The 16,143-nt window shown below is 33.4% G+C and overlaps 3 protein-coding genes across 3 annotated transcripts; all 3 read left to right on the forward strand.

Moving 5' to 3' along the window:
* Positions 1-4,738: 4,738 nt before the first annotated feature.
* On the forward strand, positions 4,739-5,768 carry LOC132750469 (tereporin-Ca1-like). The gene has a single exon (XM_060740466.1). It carries the CDS (start codon positions 4,845-4,847, stop codon positions 5,589-5,591), a length of 747 nt encoding a protein of 248 aa, XP_060596449.1. The 5' UTR covers positions 4,739-4,844; the 3' UTR covers positions 5,592-5,768.
* Positions 5,769-10,369: 4,601 nt separating this feature from the next.
* LOC132750478 (tereporin-Ca1-like) lies at positions 10,370-11,572 on the forward strand. Its single transcript, XM_060740473.1, has one exon. The coding sequence runs from the start codon at positions 10,464-10,466 to the stop codon at positions 11,055-11,057; it is 594 nt and encodes a 197-aa protein (XP_060596456.1). The 5' UTR covers positions 10,370-10,463; the 3' UTR covers positions 11,058-11,572.
* A 3,518-nt stretch (positions 11,573-15,090) lies between these two features.
* On the forward strand, positions 15,091-16,075 carry LOC132750479 (uncharacterized). Its single transcript, XM_060740474.1, has one exon. It carries the CDS (start codon positions 15,091-15,093, stop codon positions 15,982-15,984), a length of 894 nt encoding a protein of 297 aa, XP_060596457.1. The 3' UTR covers positions 15,985-16,075.
* The last annotated feature ends 68 nt before the right edge of the window (positions 16,076-16,143 follow it).

Consider the following 16,143-nt stretch of genomic DNA (forward strand, 5'->3'; position numbering starts at 1 on the left):
TCAATGATTTTTTGTCAGAGTTATGGCCCTTTAATAATTTTAATTTTAAAGTTTGTCCGGACAACTTCTCTTTTACCACTAATGCAATTTCAATGAAACCTTACAGGATTGTTCTGTGTCAAGCCCTTTGCGATATTGACGGGTTATTGGTTGAATGTTTTTTGGCTGATTTTAGGGCCCTTTTGAAAAATTTTTTTTTCGTGTTTTTGCCGATACTAAGTTGTCCAAACCCTTTTAAATTTGGTCAATTTTAAAAATTTTTAAGGGAATGATCATCCCAAGTTATTTGGCCTGTTGTCGTCTGCAGCTGTCAAAAAATTTGTCCAAAATAAAATTTGGGCCATCTTGGGCGCCTAAATTTTACTGATCGTCTTGTTCTTTTTAATTTTGTCTCCTTTTTTTTATCGAGCTTGGGTCCCCTTGGACGTTTGTTTTGTATTAAAAAATTATCTTCATTCATTTTTTACATAAGAAAATTAAGTTGATACCAGGTAAAGTATTTGAAAATATGCAAAGAAAAATTAATTTTAACTTTTGTGTGTCATCAGATAGTGAAAGTTGGAAAAATATAAATTCATCTGATATTGCTGTGTTTTTACCCTGAACACTTATGTCTAGGGTTAGGACACACTTTGTCTGACACAATTTTGAAGTACATATGTATCATTTGTTATTTGAAACATAATCATAAGCACTACGACTAGCATTATTTCTGGTCCAGACTGGAACCCGAGTAGAGCCAATGACATTCCTTAAGCTAGCTATTATAGCTTCATTACATGCAGAATCTAAAGTCCCCTGTCAGGATTCGTATTCACAGTGGTAAGGGGCTAGTGGTTTGAAGTCAACAACCATAACCACTCTGCCAGAGATGTCCCCTGATAAAAACTTCACACATTGATAGAAGACCATTTTTGAAGAATTACAGTGCCAGAGGATCACTACTTTACCTTGTTTGATTTTTTTAGTTAGAATTTTTTTTTTACGAAAAAAGAAACAGAGGGTATTCACTATTGTTGCAGTCATGGCAGTGTTCCTGTTGTTGTCCGCAAACTTACAACTTGATCATAACATTGCTAAGATCCTGCTGTATTGTTCCTCATACTTTGCCACAAAATGAGCCGTGTCACGACAAAACCAACATAATGGGTTTGCGACCAGCATGGATCCAGACCAGCCTGCGCATCCGCGCCAGTCTGATCAGGATCCATGCTGTGCTGCATTCAAGTTTCTCTACTTGTAATAGGGTTTGTAAGCGAACAGCATGGATCCTGATCAGACTGCGCTAATGTGCAGGCTGGTCTGGATCCATGCTTGGTCGCAAACCCATTATGTTGGTTTTGTCGTGACACGGCTCGAATATCTTTGGGCAGGGCCTTGAAGTAGACTAGACAAAAGTTGACCTTTCATTCATAAATGATCCTGACCTTCAAAGTCAAATGTCCAAATTTGCTATTAGTGGCTATAACTTTGATAATTTTGAATGGATTTTTCTTCAAACTTGAAAACAACAATCTGTTAGGATAGACCTTCAAGCTAATCAAACACAAACTTGACCTTCACTCATAATGATCTTGAACTGGAAGGTAAGTTATTGCATTGACCGTCAAGGTCAAATTAATGAAATCCATATAACCAGCTATAACTTTAAAATGACATTGACCATCCAGGTCGGATGATTGAATTTCACTTACATTTTTAACTTAGTCATTTATTTTATGGAAATGATTCATAACTTAGTCATTTATATATGGAAATGATTTATACTTAGACAACAAGTGTGACTAAAAAGATCAGTTAAACTACAAAATGTGCATATTACTAACCTATAATTTTATTAATATTATTATTTAAATAATTCAAAGTGCTTGATAGCTTAAAAAAGGATTTTTCTCTAGGTGAAATGTGCATATTTCTGCTTTAATGATTTTGCATTAAACTTTGGTTGCTACAAACCACTGAATGTATTCAAAACTGGAACCAGTCATACTGGTTGATAACATAAAAAATCTTACACCAGCTGTCAGTACAGATCTGAACATCTAGCTTAAGCATAATTGTTTTTTCGGCAATATGCTCTGCTGCAGAGTTTTTTGTAAACAGTTACCCGTGAGCTAGAAATTCCCTTTAAAAGCCAGGGGTGTAAGCAGGTGGTTTTTAGCACCCGCGCAAACAGTAGATTATCCTGTCTGATATGCAAGAAATTTTGTGACGTGTTTACCAATACCTCTAGCATGGATAATTTGTGTTGTGTGGTCGTTCGTGGTTTTTTTTTTCGGTCGTGTTTCAGATCTGATAAGGAAAAAAAATACTCTAATTTGAGACTATCTAGCAAAGCAGTTAGAATCTAGGACAAATACTGATAAATATTAAGTATATAAAATGTCTAAGTATAGCTTATATTATAAGTTTTATTCTGGTGCAAGCCAGAAATGATATCTAAGTGTATCTTTCCTTTTTCCACCAGTCATGGTTGAAACTTTGCCATATGATTCTCCAGTGTCAGTTTTATTATAAACCCACTATTATTCCCCCCCCAAAGATTAGTTAACAGTAAAATAACTTCTTTAACATTAATATATTAATTATTGATGAAAATTAATTTTTGTACAAACTGTTTTGCTGATTTGTGTTTTGATTAATATATGAAAGAATTGGGTATTTATTTAATATTGGTATTCGAACTGGTATGTAAGTACCTGGCAGAAACGAATATAAAAGAACATTTCGAAGAGAAGATGTGCACCTCTTTCCAAGCTGGAAATATGGTATTTCCAGGTTATGTTTCTTTATTACATACTTATAAATAAAATGATGAGAAATATTGATGTCATCATGAAATTAAATGCTTATTTTCACTTTCCTTATTTTCACTGCAAAAAAAATAGTTTTCAATGCAGTTAAACATATTTTCACCGGTGTCTTGCCAGACTAATTTCTGCTATATTCAGCCGAGTTAGTCTTTCATATTGTGATGTCAAAAAAGAGAAATGCATATAATAAACAAGTAAATTTAAGTATTTTCTATAAATAGTTTGTAGTATGAAAAATTATCATGTTTCACTTGTGGCAACCACCACTCATGAAATATTTATGTTTATTCCACGCAATGAAAATAAATATTGTATTTATAGAAAAAACTTGGCTATCCTCTATTTCTTCAGTTATAATTTATGTTTATTACCTGACTGTTATGACTTGAAAAGTGAAAACTTGATTACAAGTCTAAAGATCATGTTTATGATTGAAACATGTTTTTTGGGGTTGTACATTATTTGGAAATATAAAATGTTGAGCACCTAACTATGGTTGTGTTTGAACTTGCCAGGAACTTTGAATTTATTGGTGTAGCATTGCTGTAAGATTATAGTTTGGTGCTTACAATAAATTTGGTACCCAATCATTCCCTGCAATAGTGTATTCTGCAACCAGTGATGCTTGAAAGAATGTGTAGATCTCCTCTGCTAAAAGGAAAGATCTTCTAGCATGTAAGTTTATTAGGACAGCACAGTGTAGTTAAAAGGCACAGACACTTGGGATGTGGAGCTCGTGTGTGTGTGTGTATTATTTTTAGACCTTGAAATATGATTTTTGTTTTTCAAAACAGCTTATATTATTTTTTTTACATATAATTACCAGTCACATGTGCTGGGATTGACAAAGATATATCTTATTTGGATTTTAAAGGCACTCCAAGTGTCTGTGATAAAAGGTATCTATCACAGGGACACAGCCCAGTGTTGGGATAGTGTAAAAAAGTAATTCTAAAAAAATATATATACTGTATATCTAATAAAGTCTATATATTATATATACAGTATATATATATATATATATTTTTTAGAATTACCTTTTTACACTAGAATTACCTTTTTTACACTATCCCAACACTGTGCTGGGTCTGTCACAGTGTGGTATCTATAGGTTTTAAAGCACCAGCCTGTTCAAGTATTACCCTATGTAAAATTAATTAATACCCGCTTGTGTTATTTTTTATCACAAAACGTCTGTTGATAATTTCTTAAACAGATCATAAGGATTATTTGAACGGATGCAGTTCGTGGCCGAGATGATCGACTCGGTCGAGTTCATTTAGGGCCGAACAAGATGATTTCAATTTACTATAACTCGGCATTTGTGTAATTCACTCATAGATGGACAGCAACATTCACTATTGGTATGTTTTTATTTTAAAAACATAAGGAGTGGTCAATTAGTTACGTTCATAGTAGATCTATGCAAAATATAAAAATCCAAAATTAATTTGTAGAAAATCATGAACTATCCGAGCGGCTATTTTAAAGCCGAAACATTGATTAAATTTGTTATTATTTACTCGTAAAAACAGTCATAACTCCTTCGCTTTAACCATTACTTTATTGATGCAATGGAATATTGACAGTATTTAATTTAATTGCAACAGGAAATGTTTCTCCACTAAAATAGTCTTACGTTTCTCACGTCTGACATTTTTCACGACCCTCCCGTGAGATTCGTAAGATCTTACATTTTTCACGTGGTCTGACGAATCTCACGCTACACCCGGTACTGATAAAGGTTTAAAAAACACCGCCTAGTGATAAAGCATAGTTAATTTAAAGGTTTAAACGACATTCCACATGTAACATGCGTGTCAGCAGTATTTTCTGCTTATGTCAATAGAAAAAAGCAAAGTAAGTTTTAATGTTACATGTTTTACCTGCATGATGAAACTATCTTATCAGTCGACCTTTGACGTGTCATCTAGACCCATTTATATGGTAGAAGTGATCGGTTGAGAAACAAAACTTGTTGTAAGAGCAACATAGGAACATACTTAAAAATTTTGTGCCGATAGTTCTAAAATGTTAACAATCAGCAATTTAGTGCTTATTTTGTCCTGTCTTGGACTTATTCTTCCGACATTTTGTCTTCCAGTTGATGAAAATGACCAAAATGAGCCAATAAGTGCAACAATATCAGCAATAACTTCTGCTGCGGCGGCCGCGGTAAGCGCGGGAACCAGTGTTGCGGGAACAACAATGAGTGCGTTAATGGCAGACGGTTATGCGGTCACGTGCGGTATCGAAATAGAAAATTGGACAAAATACGTTTTAGCTTTTCCTATTGCTCACGTAAAGGGAGGAACTCTTTCGTCTCCACCTGTGACAATATTACCGGCAAAGAAAGAGGTGATGATATCTCACAAAGCTTCTGGTACCGCTACAGGTGTTTACGGGACTGCGTCTTGGCTCATAGAATCGACAGCTGTTAGTCAGCAACGTCGACTTGTTGTCATGTGGTCAGCACCGTACGACTTTAACATTCACAGCAACACCCTTGCTGTAGGAATAACAACTCCAGGACAAACGTCACATCCGGTAGGACCAACATGGTTCGACAAAATGTATTATGATGAGAAGGTCGCCATATTGCCGTATATAAAGAAAGAATTTGTCCGCGATTTCTCACCAATCATCTTTGAGGACGCTGATTATCAGATAGTTGCTACTATGGGATCCAGTCACAAAGCTCAAGTCAAGATTCATATTAGACCGAAGAAATTTGAAGATCTTGCTGCGAATATAAAAAGCCAGATTCAGAAAAAATAATTTTTGAACAGTTTTCTTTAATTACCAGTTGTTTTAATCTAACAATTTTGTCTTAAAGATAAACATTTTTTACTTTCAAGATAAGGAATAGTGATAAATCATATAGCTCTCACTTATGAAGAACTTTCAAGTTATTATTTGTACAATGTATATAATATTAAAAAAATAGACTGCCAATGTTATATCCCCGTGGTTAACAAATTTCATTTATTATAACTGTTTTATCGCAACTCCATATTTTCCATCTTATTGTACTAAAACCTACGGAAGCTTATCAGGGCCTCCACTTATCTAAAAGTTTCACGTCACGTCACGTCAACTTATTTCTTCTCGTTTTGACCAAAAACATTCAATGAACACGTTATAATTAGTACGTAAAACATAATACATTCGATGAAGACGTTTTAATTAATACGTAATACGTAGAAGTTTTAATCATTGCAAAAAACTTTGTTGAATTGCGTGAGCTATTTGTCAATGCAAGTAACATCTTTGCGTCTTACTAAATATTTCAGCAAAGTCGTGAAATCAAGAAGTTTCGACAGTTTTTTTGTCGAGGAGACAAAAGATTCAAGCATATCGAGAAAAATTCAGTTGCAATGCCTTAAAGCTTTTCATCTTTGTCAGTAAGTTTTATTGAGAAATGCAAAAACATCTTATCAATGCGAATAAACATAAGTCGTCTGAGTGCAAAACATCTCACCAACTGTAGGCCCTGATAAGCTTCCGTAAAAACCAGCACATTAAACTATGTTTTTTGTTGCTGGGAATTTGTGATATCCCCGCCACATTCCAACCTCTGTAACACCCCAGTTACACAGAGCCATCGGTGATTGATCGCTAGTTATTTTAGCCAAATTATGAAACGATGACAACGTATTTAACACTGATATCACCTTTTGGTCACCTGTTTTCCACCTATCAACTGCTATTTGGGAAAGATAAGTTTCATCGGTGAAAAACATGTTTAAAATTCTCGATCGGTGAAAACTTTTTACAAATAACGGACAGCAACCTATATCACGAGATATGCAAGCTCTTAATCACCGACATCGCCGATCGGACAAAGATAACCAAATATGAATCATCGGCCATATCTGACGGAGAGTTTTTTGCTATCAAACACAGATTAATCAGCGTTACGCCCGATTTAGTTCCGATTTACAAACGATAAAAACCAAAATTATTTCAGCATTTAATCATCGACCCATTCCCGTTTGAGTTTGCTGTCTGTCACCGATGGCCGTTTACACAATAAACCAGAAATAAAATCACGCATGACAACCGATCATAATAGCGAGTAAATTTAAAATTAAATGACCGATTGGGGACCGACCGTCTGTGTAACTGGGCCATTATTAAAAAAACTACACTGATATATGACAGGCGAAAAAAAACTTGTATCATTTGAGTTCTTTTTTTCTTTTAGAATCAATGAAAGAACAGTACTGTTATAATATTATATCAATACAGTTTTCAAATCCTCATTGAAGTGTATGTAAAAACAAAACAAAAAATACGACCTAACCACGCGAAAAGGGTATAATTCCCATATTCGAGATATAACTTTTTGTTTATTTATTACTGCAGTAAAAGAAGTAATTTTGTTTTAACACTATCAGTAGTTGAATAATAGATAAGTGTTTTCTCATACATTTACTTAGAATTTAAATAATTTTTAATTTGTAATAATTGTCGAAAACAGCAACCACAAATAAATATAATTTGATTCGTACGAATTTATGTTTCCTCCTGTATTTCGTTTATAGATGATGAATGCCATTTTAGACTCAAATATAATTCATATATCATTTTTGGATCTGGGACACCCATGCAAATACCGAAAAGATTCCATGTAACATTTATTGGTTTAAATTATTTTGTAAAATTACTCTTACTGCAGTTGACATAGCATTTAATGGTTAGATCTAGGAAACACTTAAATAATGTTCTTGTTTCCGTAACTGTTATTTACCCTGACGTATATTCATTGGGTGCACATTAATATGTGCTTCAATAATATGCAAAGATTATATGTATGAGAATTTCAATGAAATTCAAATCAATTAAACACATCAACAATATTCATATGATATCATGAACACTGAACATAATCTACTGAGAATACCAGAAGAGTTCGGAGTTTTTAATGATGTGTCTTTCGGAATTTTCATGCACATGCGTTTCCAGGATCGTGAGCATTATTGTTGGTCTCGTTATTTTATACTGTATGATAAACAAGATCAACAAGGAAAGACGGCGTAAAATGAACGCTACCCTCACACATTCCAGCAACAAGAGCAAGTGGCAAGGAGCCCAGGAGGACCCGTAACAGATACAGGACAGGGAACAAGGCAGAGCACGGACATGCTAATCACTAAAATCATACATAAGAAGAAATAATTAGTAACCGATAAAATTCAAAGAAAACAAATAAATGATTGAAAAAAGGCCCAAACTTATATAAAATGTTATCTATATCACCGTTAATTCTTATGCTAAATAACCTGTTCATTAGTTTGTAATGAAAGTTTAAAAGCAGTGTTAAACTGTTGTAATTAAAATGTTTGACGTAAGTAAGCACGTTTAAAAGGTCTAAAATTAACGAGAAATTTAAATAGAAATTTGTTTCCGAAACTCCTTTAGTCTTTTTATAGTAATTAAGAATGATCCTTTATATTATTTTACTAAACTAGAAAGGCCAATGAGATTCCCTGATTTCAGTTTGTATATTTAAAATGACCAATGGATATTCTACCTCTATACACTTCTCTATATTTTACAGGATGTCAAACTGTTCTCTCAGACGGATTTCGTCCGAAAAAAAATCCAACTCACTTTATCACTAACAACCAAATAATTATTTTTCACAATTAACATATTACTAAATAGTTCGTATCGTGATGAACTCAATAGAAAAAAAGGTGTCTAGAAGTATTTTTTGTTTTTACTTTGGGTATTTTATAGGTTGCAGATTGAATCGCAAAGAAGCCATTTTACCTTTTAATTTGTCTTTTCATGTTTTGAATGGAATAACACGGGCTTCATAAGATGTTGTTTGCAATGCCTTTAAAATAGTTTATGTAAATCTTTATCATTCGAACATACATGTACGAGTATATAGACTTTTGAGACTTTATGACTATGTGGAACTGAACAACATCAACCCTCTACGCTTTAATTTTAATGTGTATCCGACTTACTTTATACACAATTTGTTTTTGTTCGATTGTAATGGAAGCTATAAGCTTATAGACGCAATCTCGATGGTAGTACTAAACTATGAGTGTACAGTTTCTTGCTCAATGAAACAATGTATTTTCTTTAAGGGGTTTGAACTTATGGCAACACCATACATCAAAACCAAAACATTGTTAATATAATGACAACACCATGTACTACAATGACAGCAACATTTATCAAAACCACATCACCAGTTATCAAAGCCACACTAAATCTATCAAACTAACGTCACCATCTATCAAAACATATTTTTATCTATCAAAACATATTTTCATCTATCACAACGACACCATCATCTATCACATCGTCACCATCATCTTTCAAAACGACCTCACCATCTATCGAAACATATTTTCATCTATCAAAACGACCTCACCATCTATCGAAACATATTTTCATCTATCAAAACGACCTCACCATCTATCAAAACATTTTCATCTATCAAAACATATTTTCATCTATCAAAACCACATCATCATCTATCACATCGACACCATCATCTTTCAAAACGACCTCACCATCTTTCAAAACATATTTTCATCTATCAAAACGACCTCACCATCTATCAAAACATATTTTCATCTATCAAAACATATTTTCATCTATCAAAACATATTTTCATCTATCAAAACGACACCATCATCTATCAAAACGGCATCACCATCTATCAAAACATATTTTCATCTATCAAAACGACCTCACCATCTATCAAAACATATTTTCATCTATCAAAACATATTTTCATCTATCAAAACGACACCATCATCTATCAAAACGGCATCACCATCTATCAAAACATATTTTCATCTATCAAAACGTCATCACCATCTATCAAAACGACCTCACCATTTAGCAAAACATATTTTCATCCATCAAAACATATTTTCATCTATCAAAACGATATTTGAGAGACCGGTGTGTATACAATGATGAAATACCCTCATACCAATCGGAATGATCGGCTATTACCGACGAAAAGGCCCGAGAAGTTGCTGCCACCCTTTCACAAAATCTGATTTCATTCCATAAGGGGCGTCGCGCTTTGGCGCGGACGCCAAATACACAGAACGAATGCAGTATTTCGGTCTAACCTACGCTAAAAACTAAACATGTTAACAAATAGTAATTTAATGCTGGGAGTTGTTGACAAGTTTATTTCCAATATATGTAGTAAAAATCTACCTAAAATAAGTGAATTCATAGATACAAAAGCAAACAATATATTATTTCTATATTCATTTAAACCGAAAGTACAAAAAACAACCTGTTGACATTTAGTCGGATGGGTTTTAAATTGTACACCAGAGGGCATATTTGAATTATAAATTCTTGTCAGTATTGAAGTTACACTTATTCAATATCCTGTATATTATACTAATCATGCGCGCGCAATTATCATCTCGGGAGGGTGTTTATTATGTAAACTAACTCGCTTTTGGACACGGTCCAACTTCGAATTCAACATAATTTATGGGAAGGAAGTGTTACAAGATATATTAATTATTATATATATATATATATATATATATATATATATATATATATATATATATACACACACACACACAGTTTTGAACAATTTTTAAACGTTTTAGCGATAATCTTTGGATTTGTATACGTATATTTATAATGCATACTTCGGAAATAGGCGTTCAGGCTGGTTATGTTCGTGCCGGAAACAGTTTAGCAGGAACAACTCTAAACTCGCTAATGGCCGATGGTTACAGTGTCACTTGTGGAATAGAGATCGAGAACAGGACAAATTGTTCTCTAACAATGCCTCGGGCTTATATAAATGGCGGGGTTTTATCAATTCCACCTATTACTATATTTCCTGAGACGAGGGAAGCAATGATAGCTCGTAAAATTGGCTATACTGCTACAGGTTCATACGGGACAGTTTCATGGCTTATAGAATCCACAGATGACCGTGAACGACGTCGCCTTATTGTTATGTGGTGTGCACCATTTGACCATAATTTGTACAACAACACCCTTGCTGTAGGTATCACAAAACCAGGATACATAGAACATCCGATAGGAAAAAAATGCTTCGCAAGTATGTATGATAATAGCCATATTAATGAGCTGATAAAGTACGGCAAAAAAGAATTTCACCGCGACATTTCACCAATCATCTACGAGGACTCTGATTATCAGGTAGTCGCCACGATGGGATCCAGTCACAAAGCTCAAGTCAAGATTCTTTTTACACAAAAATGACTGTTTTCCTTTTGAACATATTGTTATTTGTGGTACAAGACTCGAACAATTTAAAAGAAAATAAACGTTAATGTTATTTGTTGATTTTCCGAAAGAACCTTGGTTGTATATAGGAATGTCTTATGTTTGAAATCATTTAAACTTTTTGTATAAGAGTTATTTTACCTTCGTACCAAAAAAGTAAACTCTTATATAAATCCTGGTTTTTCTGAATGTTCAAATACACTGTAGGATTATGTCAAAAGAGGTAATTTATCTTTGTCTTAAAATATGTAGAAAATTATTGGTTGATTCTCCATGTAGGAAATATGTATATAGCTGCTTATATTTATAATAAAGACGATTTTATATTGGACCAGAAAAAGATACATCTATATTCATGATCCCTGAATGTTATGTGACTATAGTATATTATTTGTACATTGTCTTGAAGTCTGAAATAAAATATCTGCATAGTTCTTTTCATGTAAAGTACATGTAATAAAACTGTCTTCTTCTCTATTCTTATCAAAGTGACATTAAATAATATTGTTGATATATTATCATTTTATTACGAAAGATTGTTGCTATAATATAATTTATTTGTGTGTGTACGATATGTAAAATGATTGATAATTTTATAATTTAACATATATCTATATTTACTTTTTTTTAAATCAAGACTATTGTACTTCTGTAAATAAATTATCAATTTTTGTTTGACTTTCAGTTTCTTTTTCTTAAAAAATTATTGTGAAAACATGTCATTTTATGGTTCACTTATATAAAATTAGGTATGGTATATGATAGCACGCTCGACTATTTACAGTGGTTCATAGTCAAACAAACCCTTGAATATTGTAGTATTACCATTGCAATTGTATAACATCTGAGTCTAAGATATAGAACAAAAAATTGTGTAAGTTCATTAAGGGCCATTATCTTTATTTATTGAGAATTCATGTCAGAGTTATTGGACTTGAAACTGGATTTCCTAATTTAATTCCAAAAGAAAACATGAACACGCACAAGTGCAATAGGTTTTTGAATATTTTCAGCAGTTTTAAACTTTTAGAGATATCTTTCACAAAGAATTTTCTAGGTATATATATGGGGTCATAATTCAGTCCAAGTCCAAGTCAGTGTTTTGTGACCTAATGACGTCCAGTTATGGTCAACGAGACATACTGTATTAAGATACAGATGAAAATGTTCATAAATTGTGATGATGGCGTTGCCTGTTTTAACCCTTTACTTCATATAGACGTGTTTTGACGGCTTTTCAATCGCCCCCTTTTTGAGGCCTCAAACAGTGGAAAAATTACCCTATTTAGGCCCCACACACTGTTTTTCGTTTGGGAAATGTTGCTAAAAAAGTGATCACTTTTTCGGCACCGCCCCATCAAAAAGGTACATCAGGAGGTTGCCAGAAGGGGAATGTGCCCATTCTGTTTGGGGAGTTTGAAGAGGGCGGTAGTCCCCCTCATCGCCAAGAAAATTTTGGACTTATGAGAGGTTCAAAATGACCCCAGGTCATAACGTAATGTGTAACCAACGCTGAAAAGCCTTTGACTCTATCTCAATCTATTAAAAAAGAGCAGCACTTTGAAATCATTTTTGATGGAAAAAATCAACACAAAATAGTGATTTTTTGGCAATTTCGAGATGTCCCCTCATTGCCATGGTAACAGGAAATTTAAGACTGAGCATGTCGTTACAAAGGCAATGGTCCAGTCAATATTTGTGCCAAGTTTGATTAGCATTTAAGCATTTTTCATAGTTTCATAGCAGTTTGAACTTGTAACTGGAGGCTTTTCAATGAAACGACCATTTTTACAATATGCTCATGAGGGAAAGGGTTAATAAATATTTGTCTAAGTTCACAAAGGAACCTAATTCATCATCATCAATCAACGTTAAGAACTTTTGAGGACATGATATATGTTTCAAAAATGATTTCAACTATCAATTAAGTATAATATGATATTTTTCCCTATTATAGTGGCGTACCTACCGATACGCCAATAGGCACGGGCGTATAAAAAGAAAAAGTTTCAGAAAAAAAGTCAAAAAAGAAATCATTTATTTAGGCGTAGATCATCAAAATATTCGTAGCTGCTATTTGATTCTACAGGTATGCTTAGGATGTTACTTTATTCGAATGAGTTAGTAATATTCATTTAACTTATATTCATTTCAAATTATATAAATAGTTTTGACACTGTGAATCAGATCGTTGCAGTGAACTATTGCCAACATCCATCGTCACAAACCAAATTCAACTTTGGTTTATTTGACCGTAAAAAAGAATACCAGTATTTACAAAATATATCTCTACACTATATATTCTTTATTATACGTAGTATCATCTATGCATATTTAAAACATAGACAAATATACAACGAGAACAATGTATAACCATATAAGACACATTATGTCATCGCCGACTTAAGATAACAAATTGGCGAGTCTGTTTAATATACCAACATGCTTTATGTGCGTGAGGCATTATACTTTGTAATAAACTATCTTAAATGTTTCGAATGAAAATTGAAAGACTAGAGTTGAGAACAAAAATGTCAAAGACAATATTTATTGTTTACAACATGGACATAATACACATTAAAAATATTTTAAGGAAGCTAAATGATCGTGCGATACTACATTTAAACTGTGAATACGATTACTTTTCGTTAACTAAACATTTTTTACGCTGTTGTGTTTGTATTAAAGTCATACAGATCATTTTAAAACATAGTTTCCTTGTTTATATCTCACGTTATGTTATGGTGAAACAAATAAAATAACAAAGAAAAAACTAAACTTCATACAAAAGGAAATCAATCCTTTTACAAGAGAGACACCTGGCTATGTTTTGTTTTTCAAAAGCAAATAACTTTTGAACTATTTAAAACAGTGTACACGTTAGACTTCGTGCTTCCCCTACATTCAATATATGTACTTGATGTTATTTTCATAACAATAGATAAAGGCAAAAGTAGTACAATTAGCTCAAATATCCCCTAAATCCTTAGTTACAGCACAAAGCTATATTTGATATATAAGTCTCTGGCGATCCTTCTGCTAAAAACCGGCACTCGTCGTACATTCATAATAAGCCGAGGTACGCTCCTGGGCTATTGAACATAGAAAAACCAAAAGAGTGTGTTTTTATGCTATAAAATATTAAAATCACTGTTTGATGTTCTAAATTTAGACATGTGACGTAATCATTATACACGTGACGTAACCACTAAAAATGTGACGCGCTGACAATATATATGGAACCAAATCAGGCGCAATTTAGCTTAAAATCAGTTACGGCAGCATTCGTTCAGATGTGCTTCGCTACGCCCTCGTGATATAATCCTCGGATCCAAACTCCAAACAGTGATTTTATTGAGCAATAAAATCACAGTTTGGGATAAATGATTTCTTAAATTAATATGATATATTCTAACACGACCCGCATTTTTCCCTATTGAACATAGAAGAACCGAAAGTGTGTGTTAGATCTATTATGCTATAAAGTCACTGTTTGACGTTCTATATTTAGACATGTGACGTAATCATTATACACGTGGCGTAACCGCTAAAAATGTGACGCGTTGACAATAAGTACGGAAACAAGTCAGGCGCAATTTAGCTTAATATCAGGTAGGTCAGTATTTATTTGTTGATGTCGTGTTAAAATCGAAATAAAAAATCCAAAACTGTGATTTTATTGCTTGATAAAATCACTTTTGTCGTTCGGATGCGCATCATTATATCACTCGGGCTACGCCCTCTCGATATACTTCCCCGCATCCAAACCCCAAACAGTGATGTTATTAAGCAATAATATCATAGTTTGGGATATTTTATTTCTTAAATATAACAACCAATAAGTATAATATGAAATAACGACCAATAAGTATTATATGAAATAACAACCTATGCGTGTTATATAATTAAGAAATAATATATCCCAAACAGTGATTTTATCGCTCAATAACATCACTGTTTGGAGTTCAGATGCGAGGTTCACCTGTCAAAATGGGTGACTTACATATGGATGGAGCTGATGAAGCAACGAATGTTGATTTTGACCCACGTCCACAAAAATTCCGCAAGATGTCCAACTACAGTGATTTCTTTAGGAACACTTGTCTCAATTTCAAAAGAAGTTTCAAAAATGCCTATTTTTCAATTGTTTGAGCCTGCAAATGTGCGTGGTTATGTCCATGACCACGACTACCTTGAGAAAACACAAGAGGACATTTATTTGGAAAGTGTTGGGCTCCTTAACATTAGTCTTGAAAAAGCAAAAGGTATTGAACTAAGAACTCTGGGTCAAACAAAGAACAAGCTCTGGCATGAACACCGCAGTATGCGCATTACTTCATCGCACTTTGGACGGATATGTAAAGCCACAGAAAGGACAGATCTTAATAAGTTGGCTGATGAACTTTTAAATCCGAAACCATTTCATGCAAAGGCTACCGATCATGGAATCAAATATGAGACAGAGGCAGTAAGAAAATATGAAGAAAAACTAAAATGTAAGGTGAATCAATCAGGACTTTTTGTTTCTCATGACTTCCCCTATTTAGGAGCCTCACCTGATGGCATTACATCCTCTGGTGTTCTGCTGGAAGTGAAATGTCCATACAAAGCTCGTGGTATGGAGATCACAAACAAGACAGTTCCTTACATGAAGAAAAGAGACAATGTCCTATTACTAAACGAATATCATAACTATTATTATCAGGTTCAGGGGCAGTTGTTCTGCACTAGTGCACAGTTTTGTGATTTTTTTGTTTATTCAATTGCCGACTCAAAAGTGCTAAGAATCCAGCGAGATGATAAATTCATTTCAAGTATGGTAGCAAAATTGCAGGCATTTTACAGACAATTTTTTGAGCCGAAACTTTTAAATAAGCATTTTTACAATGATTACAGAGGATAAAGGAAAGTGAATTTTAAATGATAATGCTTGATAAATGATCACAAAAGCTAAACCTTAATAGAGGCATTGATAAACGGTTATATCAGAAAATATTGAAAAACAAGTGATAAATTAAATGTTGGTAACATTTTATTCAGCAATTATAGCAATATAAAGATG

The sequence above is a fragment of the Ruditapes philippinarum genome, unplaced genomic scaffold, assembly GCF_026571515.1.
Source record: "Ruditapes philippinarum isolate M1 unplaced genomic scaffold, ASM2657151v2 ctg630_1_1_1_1, whole genome shotgun sequence".
Taxonomy (NCBI): Eukaryota; Metazoa; Mollusca; class Bivalvia; order Venerida; family Veneridae; genus Ruditapes; species Ruditapes philippinarum.

What these genes read in the sequence shown, in the direction of transcription:
- LOC132750469 (XM_060740466.1), top strand. Translation starts at nt 4,845, where the DNA reads ATGTTAACAATCAGCAATTTAGTGCTTATTTTGTCCTGTCTTGGACTT.
- LOC132750478 (XM_060740473.1), top strand. Translation starts at nt 10,464, where the DNA reads ATGCATACTTCGGAAATAGGCGTTCAGGCTGGTTATGTTCGTGCCGGA.
- LOC132750479 (XM_060740474.1), top strand. Translation starts at nt 15,091, where the DNA reads ATGGAGCTGATGAAGCAACGAATGTTGATTTTGACCCACGTCCACAAA.